We start from the raw sequence: 15,314 nt of genomic DNA on the forward strand, positions 1-15,314 counted from the left end.
TTTTGGAGCTAGAAGGAATCTGGAGGTCACCTAGGCTAAGGATTGCAGATGTTTTCCCCAAGAGAGTCAGTGTGCAGCATTAGGCCTACAGAATTTTGTTTGGACAGCAAAGAGGTTTTGTTTTGCTTTGTTTTGTTATGTTCTTAATATAAGTTTGAGTGACTGTACATGTACTCTTTCCAATTTGCTACAATGACCATCTCCCCAAATTTTCTTACACTTGACAACTTCACGTATTATATTATCTGCTTGGTCTTTGAAAGTATTTGAGTATTTTTATTCTAATGGCATCTTTGTCTTTATAAAGAGTGAAACTCAGATCGAAGAATTAAGCAATTTTTAAAATGAGCAAACCACTTTAAGTATTCCTTATAATAATAATAAATGTATGTTTTACACTCACAACATAATTTGCATACATTAGCTCATTTGTTTCTCATATTTATTGGAATTTATTATTCATATTATATTGCTAATAATACTGAAGCTCAGAGTTCTCATTAAGGTTGTTTTACCAGTTCAAATAAGCAGTAATGGATTAGATAAATATTTTATAAGCATTAATTTTCTAATTTGATTGTGGCTGTATAGGAGTGTTTTGTTTTTTCTTTTAGGAAATATATGCTCAAGTATTTGGGGTGAAGGGGTATCGTAGCTTCAGTTTATTCTCTGTTGGTTCAGAAAATAGAGGAAAAGGCACTGAGGAAGCACATGTGATAAAACGTTAAAATTTGAGCAATCTGAGTGAAGAACATATGAAAATTCTTTGTACTATTTTTTTTGCCAGCTTTTCTGTAAATCTGCAGTTATTTAAAAATAAAAAAATTTTTAAAAGGTAGATAGACAAGACTTCCCACATATAGGTACTCTACTAGTAAACACATTTATGCTGTTGTTGCACTTTTTGGAGATGTGGTTTTAGCATTTCTCCCTGTATTTTTTAATTAAAAGAATTAAGTTTTTCAGTTAAAAGTACTATCTAATTTTTGTATAGGTTTTTATGGGTTTTCCAAAAATGAGAGCATTATGCAGTATTCTTTTGGCTACCTCTAACAATGTGTAGATTAATAAGGTAGTATTCCTTAGCAAAATTTTTGTATAACTTTTCCCTTTGTGCTTTCTGTAGCCTAAATCTGTCATTGTTGGATTAATTAAAGAAATGATTGCCAAATTTCAAGAGGAACTTCCCCTGTATTCTCTGTCATCATCTGACGAGGCACGGCAGGTAGACTTGCTAGCCTATATTGCAAAAATTACTGAAGGTTTGTATTTTTGTTAATAATAGCGTTATGAGTTTACAGTTTCTCACTAATATCCTTTATTCTCTTCTACTTGATTTCTGTAAATAAATACATGCTTATATATATACATAATTGTGTTGGATTAAAAAATTCCCATGTATTTATCATAGGGTATTACCATATAGTTCCAATTAATATGGTTTCTTAAAATGTAAAAGATTAATTTTATCCTGACAGATAAAATAATTTGTTCAAAACCACTTGATAAATATTAATGATCCCAAACCTTTTTCATTATATGTATATGTAGCTTTTTGCCTTGTTCAGTATATTGGACCAGAGAATCTGTGATTCTCATTGTTTTTCATTGAGGACAAAGGAAAATAACCATGCTTGCAACAATTTAGTAAGTTTTAAACATTTTTTTGCATTTTAGACTAGAGCAGTAAGAGTCACAATTTTTTTCAAAATTATGGAAATCCTATTTTCTTAAAGCTTAAAAAGACATTTTCTTTTAAAAGTGGTATCCTCTAGCAAAATATTTAATATGAGATTCTTCCTTGCATTTCATTTGTTCAAAAATATTTTTGAATGCTTGTATGGAGTGCCTAGTACCATCTTTTCTGTCCAAGTTATTAAAGTTTGGTATTTTTTTAATGCTAAAAAGACTTTTGATATTATTTTAAAATTATGATAATCTACTTTTCTTTTTAGGTGTCTCAGATATAAATTCAAAGAACTGGGCAAATCGTGAGAATAAAACAGTCAATAAAATTACCGTGGTTGGAGGTGGAGAATTGGGAATTGCCTGCACATTAGCAATTTCAGCCAAAGTACGTAAGCATAGTGGTTATAAATACACGTCATATTGCTACACTTTTAGGCAGTTTCTGTTTTAACACTCAGGAAATAATGGCTTTATTTTGTCATGTGGGAAAACCTCATTTTGCCTTAAAATATATTTAGTAAGTTGACAAAAAAATAGCTGAAAGCTGTCATTAGTAATATTGTTTCATAATTAGTAGTTAGACATGGACTAGGCTTTGAAAACCTGGTTTGAACAATGGGCTCATCATCCTAATCCAAGGGAACCTCAGGTTGACACTCATCTGACTTAGTCACAAATGCTTTTGTGTTTTCTGAGTCATGCTGCTTTAATTAAACTCTTATTTAATATAATACTTAATTTAGCTCTTTCTAAAATTAACATTTTTTTAAATTGCCTTTTCTTGTGTAATTACTCCACTTTCTTTTAGGATCATAGTTCCTGATTTGATTATTTTATAGTGGTCTGAGATATGTCTATTTTTTCATCAATCCTTTTTTACTGGATCTTTTCTATATAAATTATTTTTAGAAAGGCTTAAATCTCCCTCCAGAGGAGAAGGCAATGGCAACCCTCTCCAGTACTCTTGCCTGGAAAATCCCATGGACGGAAGAGCCTGGTGGGCTGCAGTCCATGGGGTCGCTACGAGTCCCACACGACTGAGCGACTTCACTTTCCCTTTTCACTTTCATGCATTGGAGAAGGAAATGGCAACCCACTCCAGTGTTCTTGCCTGGAGAATGCCAGGGACGGCAGAGCCTGGTGGGCTGCTGTCTATGGGGTCGCACAGAGTCGGACACGACTGAAGCGACTTAGCAGCGGCAGCAGCAGGGAAGTTGAGAAGACCCTCCCGGGCCCAGTGTCGTGGTGGTAGCATGTCTGTGTCATTTGAGCAATGTAGCCCAAAATAGAGTGGCTCTCCCTTGATATATTTGTTTGGTAGCTGGTATTTGAGTTTCTGTTCTATTAAAATTTGATTGATTGACGTGTAAATTTGTCTCTTTCTATTTAAGATTTACTTATGTCTTGGAGGTAGGTTCTACTTCAGCAAAGAGTGAAATTGTATCCAGGGAGCTAGAAGATTTTAAAAGCTGACTATTCAGGACAATATATGCTAACTTGTAGCACATTATAGTTTCATTTCCTCCAACCACCATCTGAATGCACTCTTCCTTCTTAATTGGAATTTGAAATGTTTGCAGATCTTTTGTTACTAAATAGAGTATTTCTATAAACATTGCCTTAGAAGTTGCTTATTTTCTTGTCTGAATTTTTTTTTAGGTGTACAGAATCTCAGAAATAGTACTATGAGTGAGAGGGCATGAATAGTTTTTATGGTACTTACTATATATTGCTAGATTGCTCTTCAAACAGGCAGAAGTAATTTATGCTGCTAATAATAATGTATACATCAACCTCATTTTGGCATCCCTAACAAAACTGAGTTTTATCGATTTTACTTGCTTTTGGTAAGTGTAGTAAGTGGGCTTCTCTGGTAGCTCAGTTGATAAAGAATCCTCCTGCAATGCAGGAGACCCTGGTTCGATTCCTGGGTCAGGAAGATCACCTGGAGAAGGGATAGGCTACCTTATTCTTGGGCTTCCCTGGTGGCTCAGATGGTAAAGAATCCACCTGCAATGTGAGAGACCTGGGTCTGATCCCTGGGTTGGGAAGATCCCCTGGAGGAGGGCATGGCAACCCACTCCAGTATTCTTGCCTGGAGAATCGCATGGACAGAGGAGCCTGGTGGGCTGCAATCCATGGGGTCACAAAGAATTGGACACGACTGAGCGACCCAGCATAGCACAGCACGGCACAAGAAGGCCCCTTAAAGTCATATTTAATGGTTAGAAGTCTCACTATCAGTGAGACTGTGTACTGTCTAGATGGAAAGTTTTTTCTGTTTTTCCTTTTAAACATTAGTATTCTGAGGAATTACCTTGCATTCCAGTGGTTAAGACTCTGCACTTCCAATGTAGAGGTACGAGTTTGATCCTTGGTTGGGGAACAAAGATCCCACATGCCCATGCGGCCCCAAAAAAGCAAAACAAAAGGAAAATAGTTAATAATTTGATAAGAGGTACAGTATTCAAATAGTGCAACAGTATGCAACTAGTGCAGTAGTAGTCATAATAATGGCACTAACTAACATTTACTAAATGTTTGCTAGGTACCGCACTCATCTAAACACTTGATTCATTTTTATAACAACCTTATGACTTAGGTACTATCATTACTGTCGTTTGACAAGTGGAGAAAGCAGAGCATAGGGAGGTTACCCAATTTGCCCCAAATCATATTATTAATAAAAAGAGCCAGGGTTTGAGGCTGGGCAGTCTGTTTATGGATCCTGTATTCTAGATCCTTACTACCCAGTGTGTGGCACTGGCATCATCTGAGATCTTATTAGAAATGCCTAATCTCAGGCCCTGTTCCAGATCTGTAGTTTAAAAATATCCCTCGTGATCAGTGTGCCTCACTGATCTTTTAAATGGTGACCTCTTAAAGGTTGAGAAGCTCTAAGTCAGGAGAGATGCTCAGGTCCTTTACTTTTTGGAAAAAGGACTCTGACAAAGGTAAATTGACTCTCAGGAATTTCTTTGCTGTCGTGTACAGTCAACCCACCATGGCACCCAGGGAGCTGTCTACCGGCATGTGGAGTATTTTCCATGAGATCTCTGGGAGAGAGAACTGCATGATAATTGGTTTTGTTTTAGCTCTATGTCTATTACCTTTTTTGTTTTCTTTAGAGAAACTTGGCATTAATATTGACTTTCATGCTAGAAATGACCAAATGGTGCTAAAATAACCAAATGCTAAATGACCAATGGTGCTAAAATAGACCAAAAAATCACTCTAGATTCTTTAGAATGGAAGTTATGACAAAACAAAAACAAACTCAAAAACAACAGCAAACGTATTGAGTGCACCATGTCATCTTTATTACTCATTATCCCATCAAAAGAAACCTGCAATTTGTGACTTTCTGTTTAAACCCTGTCAGTTCAGTTCAGTTGCTCAGTCGTGTCTGACTCTTTGCGATCCCATGAACCACAGCACGCCAGGCCTTCCTGTCCATCACCAACTCCCAGAGTCCACCAAAACCCATGTCCATTGAATCGGTGATGTCATCCAACCATCTCATCCTCTGTCATCCCCTTCTCCTCATGCCCTCAATCTTTCCCAGCATCAGGGTATTTTCAAATGAGTCAGCTCTTCGCATCAGGTGGCCAAGGTATTGGAGCTTCAGCTTCAGCATCAGTACACCCAGGAACTGATCTTTAGGATGGACTGGTTGGATATCCTTGCAGTCCAAGGGATTCTCAAGAGTCTTCTCCAACACCACAGTTCAAAAGCATCAATTCTTCAGTGCTCATCTTTCTTTATAGCCCAGCTCTCACATCCATACATGACCACTGGAAAAATCATAGCCTTGACTAGATGGACCTTTGTTGACAAAGTAATGTCTCTGCTTTTTATTTATTTATTTTTTTGTCTCTGCTTTTTAATATGCTGTTTAGGTTGGTCATAACTTTCCTTCCAAGGAGTAAGCGTCTTTTAATTTCATGGCTGCAGTCACCATCTGCAGTGATTTTGGAGCCCAGAAAAATAAAGTCAGCCACTGTTTCCCCATATATTTGCCATGAAGTGATGGGACCAGATGCCATGATCTTAGTTTTCTGAATGTTGAGCTTTAAGCCGGCTTTTTTACTCTCCTCTTTCACTTTCATCAAAAGGGTTAGACACAGTTTTTAGTTAAGCCAAAGGATCACATCATTCAAGTGCATGATATTGTTTTCTTGCTTGCATATCCCTTTTATTGCTGTTGTGTTACTTCCTTCATAAGAGAGTAGATAAGGCCTATGTATGTTCTTCTTTGGGCTTCCCAGGTGGCGCAGTGGTAACGAATCCACCTGCCAATGCAGGAGATGCAACCGATATAGGTTGGGAAGATCCCCTAGAGTAGGAAATGGCAACTTGCTCCAGTATTCTTACCTGAAAAATTCCATGGACAGAGAAGCCTAACGGGCTACAGTCTATGGCGTCACAAAGAGTTGGACACGACTGAGGCCCTGAGCAGACACACACACACACACACACACACACAAACACATTCTTTAGCTCTCATTTCTGAATAAGTTTCAACTGAATAACTGGCCATGTTCAGTGTAATACTGTTCTTTTTCTTTTTGCACTGTCCAGGGCATTGCAGACAAACTGGTCCTTTTAGACTTCTCAGAAGGGACCAAAGGAGGGATGATGGACCTTGACATCTTCAACCTGCCTAATGTGGAGATCAGCAAAGGTCTGGCTGTTCTGCTTCAAAGATTTGTGCCTTGTTTGCCTCTGTATTTGAGTCAGTTTTTTGTAGACTATATTTTTTAGGGCAGTTTCAGGTTCAGGGTGCTGTTGGGCAGAAGGTACAGAGGTTTTCTGTACACCTCCTGCCCTGTACATGCATAGGCTCTACATGGTCAACGTCCCCTACCTGAGTCGTGCAATTGACAAACCTCCCTGGACACATCATTATCATCCAAAGGCCATAGTTTACATTAGGATTCACTCTTGTCTGTGTGTTCTATGAATGTGGACAAACCAAAGATGTATTACCATTATAGTATCAAACAGTATTTCACTGCCCTAAAAATTCTCTTTGTTCTGCCTGGAGTCCTAGAATTTTATTTTATTTATTTATTTATTTTTCTTCTTCTTTTTTTTTTTTTATTAGTTGGAGGCTAATTACTTCACAACATTGCAGTGGGTTTTGTCATACATTGATATGAATCAGCCATAGAGTTACACGTATTCCCCATCCCGATCCCCCCTCCCACCTCCCTCTCCACCCGATTCCTCTGGGTCTTTCCAGTGCACCAGGCCCGAGCACTTGTCTCATGCATCCCACCTGGGCTGGTGGAGTCCTAGAATTTTAATGCTGAAAGCATCTTAAAGATCACCTAGTCCAAGTCCCTCAGTTTACATATTGGGAAACTAAGATTCATATAAATTAAGGGACTTACCTTAAGTGATAGAGTGATTACAACTAATGATGTTAATAAGAGATAAGTAGATAACATTCGTATTGGTTGGAAGGATTTATTCTTGGTATCTGACTCACACCTTAGTATAAATTATTTTCTCTAAATGCTTCCTTTTTCATAATATATTGGTTAATAACACTGTTTTTAGAGTTAGACAGATTGGGGTTTGCATACTAGTTTTGCCATTTGGTAGATTATATAATCTCTTGAAGTTCAATCTTATTATCTGTAAAATGGGAATTAATATATACCTCTTGGTATATAGCAAGGTGCTAACCCAAGGCTTTTTTTTTAAAAAATTGAATTCACATTGATTTCACTAAAAATATATTGTTAAAGTGAATTTTAACAGGAACAAAATGAGAGCTTATATCACTAATAAATGAAATTTAAAATGCTAAAAAGTAATATTTATTTCCTCTTTTTAATTCAGAAGATTTGCATCTATTTAACAATGTATGTAATATATTAGTATAGACACATATATATGTAGGTGAATATAAATATGATTGGGGATTAAAATTACTTTATTACTAGGGATGCATGATCAAAAAAATTGGAAGACCATTGAACTAGAGAATGTTTAGTCTCAGAAAACAGATTATAGCTAGAGTCAGGTTGTAATATGTTACTAGTTGCTTAGCTTTCCTTTGCCTTTCCTTAGGCAGGTCTCCAGTCTTCTTAACCATATTTTCCAAGTGAAATAGTGAGGCATATGATTTCACAAGCCTGAATGTACTAAGAACCACAGTGGATCAGAAAAGTTGAAATTGTACCTATAGGTTATAAACATTGGATATAGTAGTTATGGCAAGTCTCTTGATCCCTGTAAGATACAATGGATTTATTTTCCTTCTCTGGAAAGAGTACAGTAGTTGCCTTAATGATCTTTTTGTAGGATCCTTTGGGGAGCTGAGTATTGTCTTGTGCCTGCCGTTTCCAGGTACTGAAGTTCTTAAGGGACCTCTTAACCCTTCCGAATCTCTCCAGGAGAGACTGCTTAGTACATGGACCCTCGAGGCTGTGAGCCCATTTAGGACCTGAGGAAACTGTTTCTTCCTGTGTATCTCATTAACCATCAGTAACTGTTGTTTCAAAGACCACAGTCCTTGGAGTAGATATATAGGGTTTGGTGCTTGCCACCAAGTAAGGAGTTTTGAATGAATGCGTACTATTTTGGGGTAACTTTCATGTTCCCCTTGTTAATTTTGATTGCATATTCCTGATAACAGTTTAATTACTTTTATATGAAGTGATTTAATGTTACTAACATCTCAGATATGTTCTATGATATGGAAAAGCGCATTAATAATTACTACAAAGTAAGCTCATTTTGACATTTTACTAATGCCCCATCATGACAGACATTGATGATCATCCTAGGGTTGTACTTTGCTCCGTTTGGATTTTTTAAGATAGCTGCTAAAATACTTTGGAGAAGGATATACATGTGTGTATATGACCCTGCAAATGTACATACTATATATACATAAACAAACAGTGTGTGCATAGACTAAATCTGGAGAAATAGTGAGGAACTGTTAAAAGAGTAGTTGCTTTAGGAGTCAGATTGGGGAAACTGGTTCTGCACTTGTTTTTTGCACGTAATATTTTTACCCCCCTTTTCTTTCTATTGTGCTACAATACATATGCGCAAATTTACATTAGGGACAGTGGGCACTTCACGGTGTTATGCGACCATCACCACTATCTAGTTCCAGGACATTTTTCTCACCCCCGAAGGAAACCCTCCATACCTTAAGCAATCACTCCCCTATTTTCCCTCTCCCCAAGGCCCGGGCAATCACTGACCTGTTCTGTGGATTTGCCTTTTCTGGATATTTCATATGAATGGAATTATATAGCATGTGACCTTTTGTGCCTGGCTTTTTTCACTTAGGAGAATGTTTTCAGGATTCATCCATATTGTAGCGTGTATCAGTGCATCCCGCCTTTTTGTGGCTGAATAATATCCTGTGGTGTGGATGTGCCGCATTTTATTTATCTGTTTATCAGTTGCTATACATTTGGGTTGCATCGTTTTGCTATTGTGAGTAGTGCTGCTATGAGCATGTATGTACAAGTATTTGTTTGAACACCTCTTTTCAGTTCCTTTAGGGATGTCCCCAGAAGTGGAATTACCGGGTCATATGGCAATTCTGTGTTAAAGTTATTGATGAATTTATAGTATCATTTTGAAGATCATTATTAACAGCACATAGAGATCTAAATACCTGTATTTCTTTGAACAGCTTCTTAATAATACTCCATCATATGGATGAGTATCTCCTCTTGGTAGACATTTAATTTCTTTGTTTGTTTGTTTTTTGGTGATTACAAATGATGCTACAGAGAACATTGTAATGTAAAAATCGTTGTGTATTTCTCTACCCAGTAGGATAAAGTAGAATTACTGGATCAAAAGTTGTTTCTGTTTATGTTAAGTAAAATTTTTCTTTAATTTTTGCTGTGCCTTGAGGCATGCAGGATGTTAGTTCCCAGACCAGGGATTCAGTGCTTACCCCCTGCAATGGAAGCACAGAGAGTCCTAACCACTGGTCTGCCAGGGAATTCACAAAAGGTGTTTTTTAAAATAAATATTTTTGAGTTGTACTAATTTATACTCTCACCAGCAGTATAAGAAGGTTCCTGTTTCCTTCTTGCTGATTTCTTTTATATTAAACAGAGCTAATAGAATAATTATCCTATGATATTATTTTGATCATGTCATTTCCTGGCTGAAGACACTATTATGTTGGTCTCTTATCTTTTAATAATAATTATAGATGCCATGTTTTTTCAGGGAATCAGTAATGTATTCTAGCTAATTTACATGTATTCATATCCCATTACTGCTCTTAGTTTATTTTATAGATTGCTCAGAGAGATTGTGACTTTAGTCACACTAGCATTTCAAATAAGTTTGTTACCAATTTCTTATGATTCATTCCAGAAATAGTCTCTGCATATATGAGAAAAATGTGTGTATGGGTATGTCTGTGCCTGGAGAAAAAAATGTTCAGTAGTTGAATATTGTAAGTTGTTGCTGACATACAGAACAAAGTAAAATTTGTTCAATAGTCAGTGGGTTATAGGTTGATCACTTGTGTGAAAATCACCTGTGTGCTTTTTAAACTTACAGAAGCCTGGAGTCCACCCCAGGCCTATGGAGAGAGTAAAAGGCTTTGAAGCAGGAAGCCTTTCTTGCACTTGGTATTGCTCTGTTTACTTCAGAGTCATCCTTGAGGGTGAGGGCATTTCCATCATTTGAAGTAGAGGAAGCTACAGGAGGAAAAGAAAAGAAAAATCCTGGCAAGATAGGTTGGGGCCTGTCTTGGTTGTAGGGTCATAGTTAACTGTTCACTGATATTTAATAATATGGACAAGCTCCCTCATCCTTCCAGATATCAATTTCCTTCCATTTTATGAGAGTATAGGACTGAGTTTCTAAATACAGCATAATGTTCAACAGCACTCTGAAGCCAGATTGCCTGGGCTTGAATTCTGACTCTGCTATTTACTAGCTTTATAACTTTGAGCAAGTTACTAAACTTCTCTATGCCTCAGACTCCTCATTTATAAAATGGGGATGATATGGACCCCACAGTGTGTTGTGGATTACATTAAATGAGTACGTACATGTCAAGGTCTTAGAACAGTACCTGGCACATAGAAGTGGTATGGAAGTGTTAACTATATACCTTTCACTTCTCATGTCTTCCAGTACTGAGATTTAGACTCATCACCAGGTATTTCCTCTGAGCATTAGAACATAGGAATTAAGAGTACTCATGGAGAAACATAATTAAAATCTAGGACTTCAGTTTTTTTGGATCTCTACCCTCACAATTGTGTCAGAATATGAACTAAAATTGAATAATGCATCTCACAGACACATTGCACACAGGTTCCCTTCTTCAACTTGTTTAGAAAAATGGCCTTAAGAGGCTTAATTAAGACTGTAAACCCTGGGATCTACTCATTGTCTCACTAGGATGCTAATAAAGATTTATACGTGTTGACTGAACTGGTATCTCTCTAGTTACTTTATTATTTTTCTGCTGTTTCTGATGCTGACAGTTCTGGCCACTGTTTTGGCATGTACTTACTGCAAGACACTGCTTCCCTGGTGGCCCAGACAGCAAAGCGCTGCCTGCAATGCGGGAGACCTGGGTTTGATCCCTGGGTTGGGAAGATCCCCTGGAGAAGGAAATGGCAACCCACTCTAGTACGCTTGCTTGGGAAATCCCATGGACAGAGGAGCCTGGTGGGCTACAGTCCATGGGGTCGCAAAGAGTCGGACACGACTGAGTGACTTCAGTTTCAGTTTACTGCAAGACATACTGTGTAATAGAAAGTAATGCAGTTGTAAAATAGCTTAAGTGTGCATAAGTAGAGGCATGAATTCTGAGCTGCTTTTCCTACGTCATAACAGTTGCTTATATGTAAGTCCCATTAGAAGAACCTAAAACCAAGATACTGGGCTTCAATGTAAGAAAAAGTAGAAAATGAGCCAACACTATTTAAAGATTTTCAAATCATTTTTTTCCTCTTTGGAGTAGAATCCTTAATAAATAAAGCAGATACAAGCAGCAGTGCACTGCTTGCAGAGGTCAAAGTAAACAGCATGAAGCTGTGCCTGCCGGCCATCTTTCCACTTTTTACTATTCCTGCATGTCTCTGAGTCACTTTCAAGGAACTCTAGGACTCCCAAACTTAACAGTTTAAAAATCAGTGATGTAAGTGATTATAGGTGCATTCTGCCTATAGCATATATTTTTCTGAGAAAATTGTGAATTATATAAAAACCCAAATCCCTGCTTGTAAAGTCTGGATGGATCCTGTAATTTATTTTATCTTTTCTGCTCTTTCCTCCCTTGGGATACACTGTTGCTTCTAATTCTCTTTCTGGAACAGATCTCAGCATTTTCTTATCCTTCCTGTGGAGACAGGGTTGATCTGGAAGCAACTGCTAAAAGCTGTGTAATTGCAGAAAAGAGAAACCTGATCATCATGAACAAGAACTTGGTTAAAACCTTTATCTTGAGCTCAGACTGTTTCTTTTTATTCATTAGATTTGTCTGCCTCTGCTCATTCCAAGGTGGTGATCTTCACAGTCAACTCTCTGGGTAGTTCTCAGTCCTACCTCGATGTGGTACAGAGCAATGTGGACATGTTCAGAGCCCTTGTCCCAGCTCTGGGACATTATAGTCAGCACGGTATCCTGCTCGTTGCATCTCAACCAGGTATAAGGTTTTATTCTAAATGAATTTGATGGCCCAGTGCCTCAGTAGAATTGCCATTTCTGATAAAAGTCATAAAACAGGGTTATAAAGGGACAGCTGGAGTATTCAGTTAAATTGCTCTTTTGATGAACAAGGCAGCACTTTCCACGTCCTGTCAGCCAGTTACTACTACTGACTGGCATTAACTAGAAGGTTACAACTTAAAATTTTTTATGCAGTACTACTATTAATATGTTAGCCATGCCTTTCACAGTGAGAAAACAGTTAAACGCCCATGATGCAATATCTTATAGGAAAGATATTTTATTAACTCGGAAGTGTCATAAGATGCTATAGTGAGCAGGCCAGAGTGGATTTTTAACATTTTTTATTTTAAATTGTTTCTCAAATTACTTGAGAAATTTTTTCAAAGGATTAGATGGTACTGGACTCAAATGAGTGAACAGATTTTTTTTTAATGTTCCCAATAGAGGAGTATGATAGGCATTTCACTTGTTTTCTTACAGTAATTAATTGAAAGACGTTGGTCTTAAATTCCTGACATCTTTTTGGCACAGAATAAAAAAATAGTTGTGTTTTTGTTGATAATGCTGTACTACATGGTGGTGGTGTATGAATCAGTATTTTAATTTCAAGGAAGAAATTCACCTTAAGCTAGATGTAAAAGAGAACTTGATCAATGAAAAAAATTATCCTCTGGTTTTCTATACCCAGTTTTCATCTTTCATCCTTAACTGCTCTAGGACATGATCTGTTTTCCACTCTTAAAATTTTATATTTAATACAAAGTTATGTAAAATGCTGAATACTGGTTAGTTGTTTTTAATTGTTAATTAAAATAAATTTATATAATAAAAATAAATAATGCTTCATAGTGCATTTAAGACCTAAGAAGAATATATACAGGTTTTGATATACTTATTAAAATATTTTGTTTAGGAACTAGGCTAGAAGTATATTTTAAAAAATAATTTATATTTTCACCTTGCATGTAATATTTAGTGGAAATCATGACCTATGTGACTTGGAAACTGAGTGCATTTCCTGCAAACCGAGTGATTGGAATTGGGTGCAATCTGGATTCACAGAGATTACAATATATTATTACAAATGTCTTGAAGGCACAGACTTCAGGAAAAGAAGTATGGGTTGTTGGTGAGCAGGGAGAAGACAAAGGTAAGAAATACATGTTTATTAGTTATGTATATTGATAATCTACATCATCAGAGGCCATGGTATGCACATATGCACAGTTCTGGGGACTCCAGTTGTGGAGCCTAGTTGGTTTTCCTTCCACATTTGAGTGCCTTTTGTATGTGGGGCCCTGTATTGTGAATAAACTCTACAAACGTGTCATTCTAGTTGTATTTACTTTTCTGTAAATAAAAGGCAAGACTCCTTAGGTTATATATTTTTATTTTTATATTTTGTATTTGAATTTCAGCATCCAGGATGAATTTAAAAGTTTAATTTTCTGGAGAGCAACATTTAAATAAACCCTAAAGCATACATAGATCTTCCTTGGTGGCTCAGACGGTAGAGAATCTGCCTGCAATGCAGGAGACCCAGGTTCAATCGCCGGATCTGGAAGATCCCCTGGAGGAGGGCATCGCAACCCCCTCTAACATTCTTTCCTGGAAAATCCCATGGATAGAGGAGCCTGGCGGGCTACAGTCCATGGTGTCGCAGAGTCAGACATGACTGAGCGACTTTCACACACACACACAGCATGTACAGAACTCTTTCCTTTACTTTCCCATCCTGCAGTCTTGCTTACCTTTCCTAAGTCCAGACTTTCTCCCTAGGTGCATACCTCTTTCTCTTTCTCACCTTTTAAACAGAATATCACTCTATTTACCCTTAAGGCCCCCCTTTTTTTTCTTTTTACCAGCTACTTGCTTTATGCTCTGTCCCTACCGTAGAAACCATTCATAAAATCTAGTCCCCCTAGATTTGAAAGCCTTTTTTCCTGTCCCATAAGATTGCTTTCCCTATTTAATTCAATAACCTCTTTTTTCTTTATTATTTCTCTCATGCTGTAAAGTCAGGTTGGTCTGGTGATTAAAGTGCTTTTTCCTGAATTTGCTCATTTTTATTCATTTTAAACAAGTATACTTGCTCACTACTGTAAGATGTCAGTGTGATCCAGAAGAGGCACAGAGCAAAGCCTCTTCCTTCACCATTCTTAAAAATTATTCCAGGGACTTCCCTTGGTGGTCCAGTGGTGAAGACTTTGCCTTCTAGTGCAGAGGGTTGGGTTCAGTCCCTGGTCGGGGAGCTGAGATCCCACGTGCCTAGGGCCAGAAAACCAAAACATGAAATAGAAGCAATCTTGTAAAAGAAATTAAATAAAGATTTTTTTAAATGGTCCACATCAAAAAATCTTTTAAAAAAATTATTTTAGAGCAATAAGAAAAATTTTTTAATAAAGCTATTTTGGCTGACATTAAAAGTATAGGATACTCTCTTTATTAAGGGCCAGAATGAATATATTTTAGACTTCCAGTGCTTAGACACTTACGAGTGAGCATTTAACATGGGTTGAAATGACTGGAGAAAATTCTATGCAGGCCATCATTGAACTGCACTTTGGAAGAATGAATAGGATTCAAATAAATAGGCAAAGAGTGAAAGAGACATTCCAGGAATGGGAAAACATGCAAAGGCACACACTTAGGTATGGCATATTCATGGGATAAAAAAATCTAGACTGGTTGTTGCAGAGTTTCAACCAGATAAGCTTGGTTGATAACTGATTGGTAACTCATTTTGGAGGTATTTTTTTCTTGAATACCTGATAAAGGGTTGGAAAGATTATCAGGCAGAGGGGAACTATTAAAGGTATTTGAGCATGCGAGTGACATGTTGAAAAGGTAATCTGGAGGGAATTTCATTACTTCCTCATTTAAAGTGTATTGTTGTTGTTGTTTTTGTTGTTCCAGTTGCTAAGTCGTGTCTGACT

General features: G+C 37.2%; 1 protein-coding gene across 5 annotated transcripts in view; it reads left to right on the plus strand.

Moving 5' to 3' along the window:
• Positions 1 to 15,314, plus strand: part of UEVLD (UEV and lactate/malate dehyrogenase domains) — a 55,367-nt gene that overhangs the window by 26,335 nt on the left and 13,718 nt on the right. For 4 of the 5 annotated variants that reach the window (XM_043452421.1, XM_043452419.1, XM_043452422.1 and 1 more), the window contains 5 exons: positions 1,127 to 1,262; positions 1,956 to 2,074; positions 6,271 to 6,373; positions 12,182 to 12,352; positions 13,355 to 13,528. In XM_043452421.1, coding sequence (XP_043308356.1) covers positions 1,127 to 1,262; positions 1,956 to 2,074; positions 6,271 to 6,373; positions 12,182 to 12,352; positions 13,355 to 13,528 — 703 coding nt within the window. Of the gene's footprint in view, positions 1 to 1,126; positions 1,263 to 1,955; positions 2,075 to 6,270; positions 6,374 to 12,181; positions 12,353 to 13,354; positions 13,529 to 15,314 lie in introns of those variants that run through there. The other variant, XR_006266467.1, reaches the window with a different exon arrangement.

The sequence above is a fragment of the Cervus canadensis genome, chromosome 29, assembly GCF_019320065.1.
Source record: "Cervus canadensis isolate Bull #8, Minnesota chromosome 29, ASM1932006v1, whole genome shotgun sequence".
In the NCBI taxonomy this organism is placed as follows: Eukaryota; Metazoa; Chordata; class Mammalia; order Artiodactyla; family Cervidae; genus Cervus; species Cervus canadensis.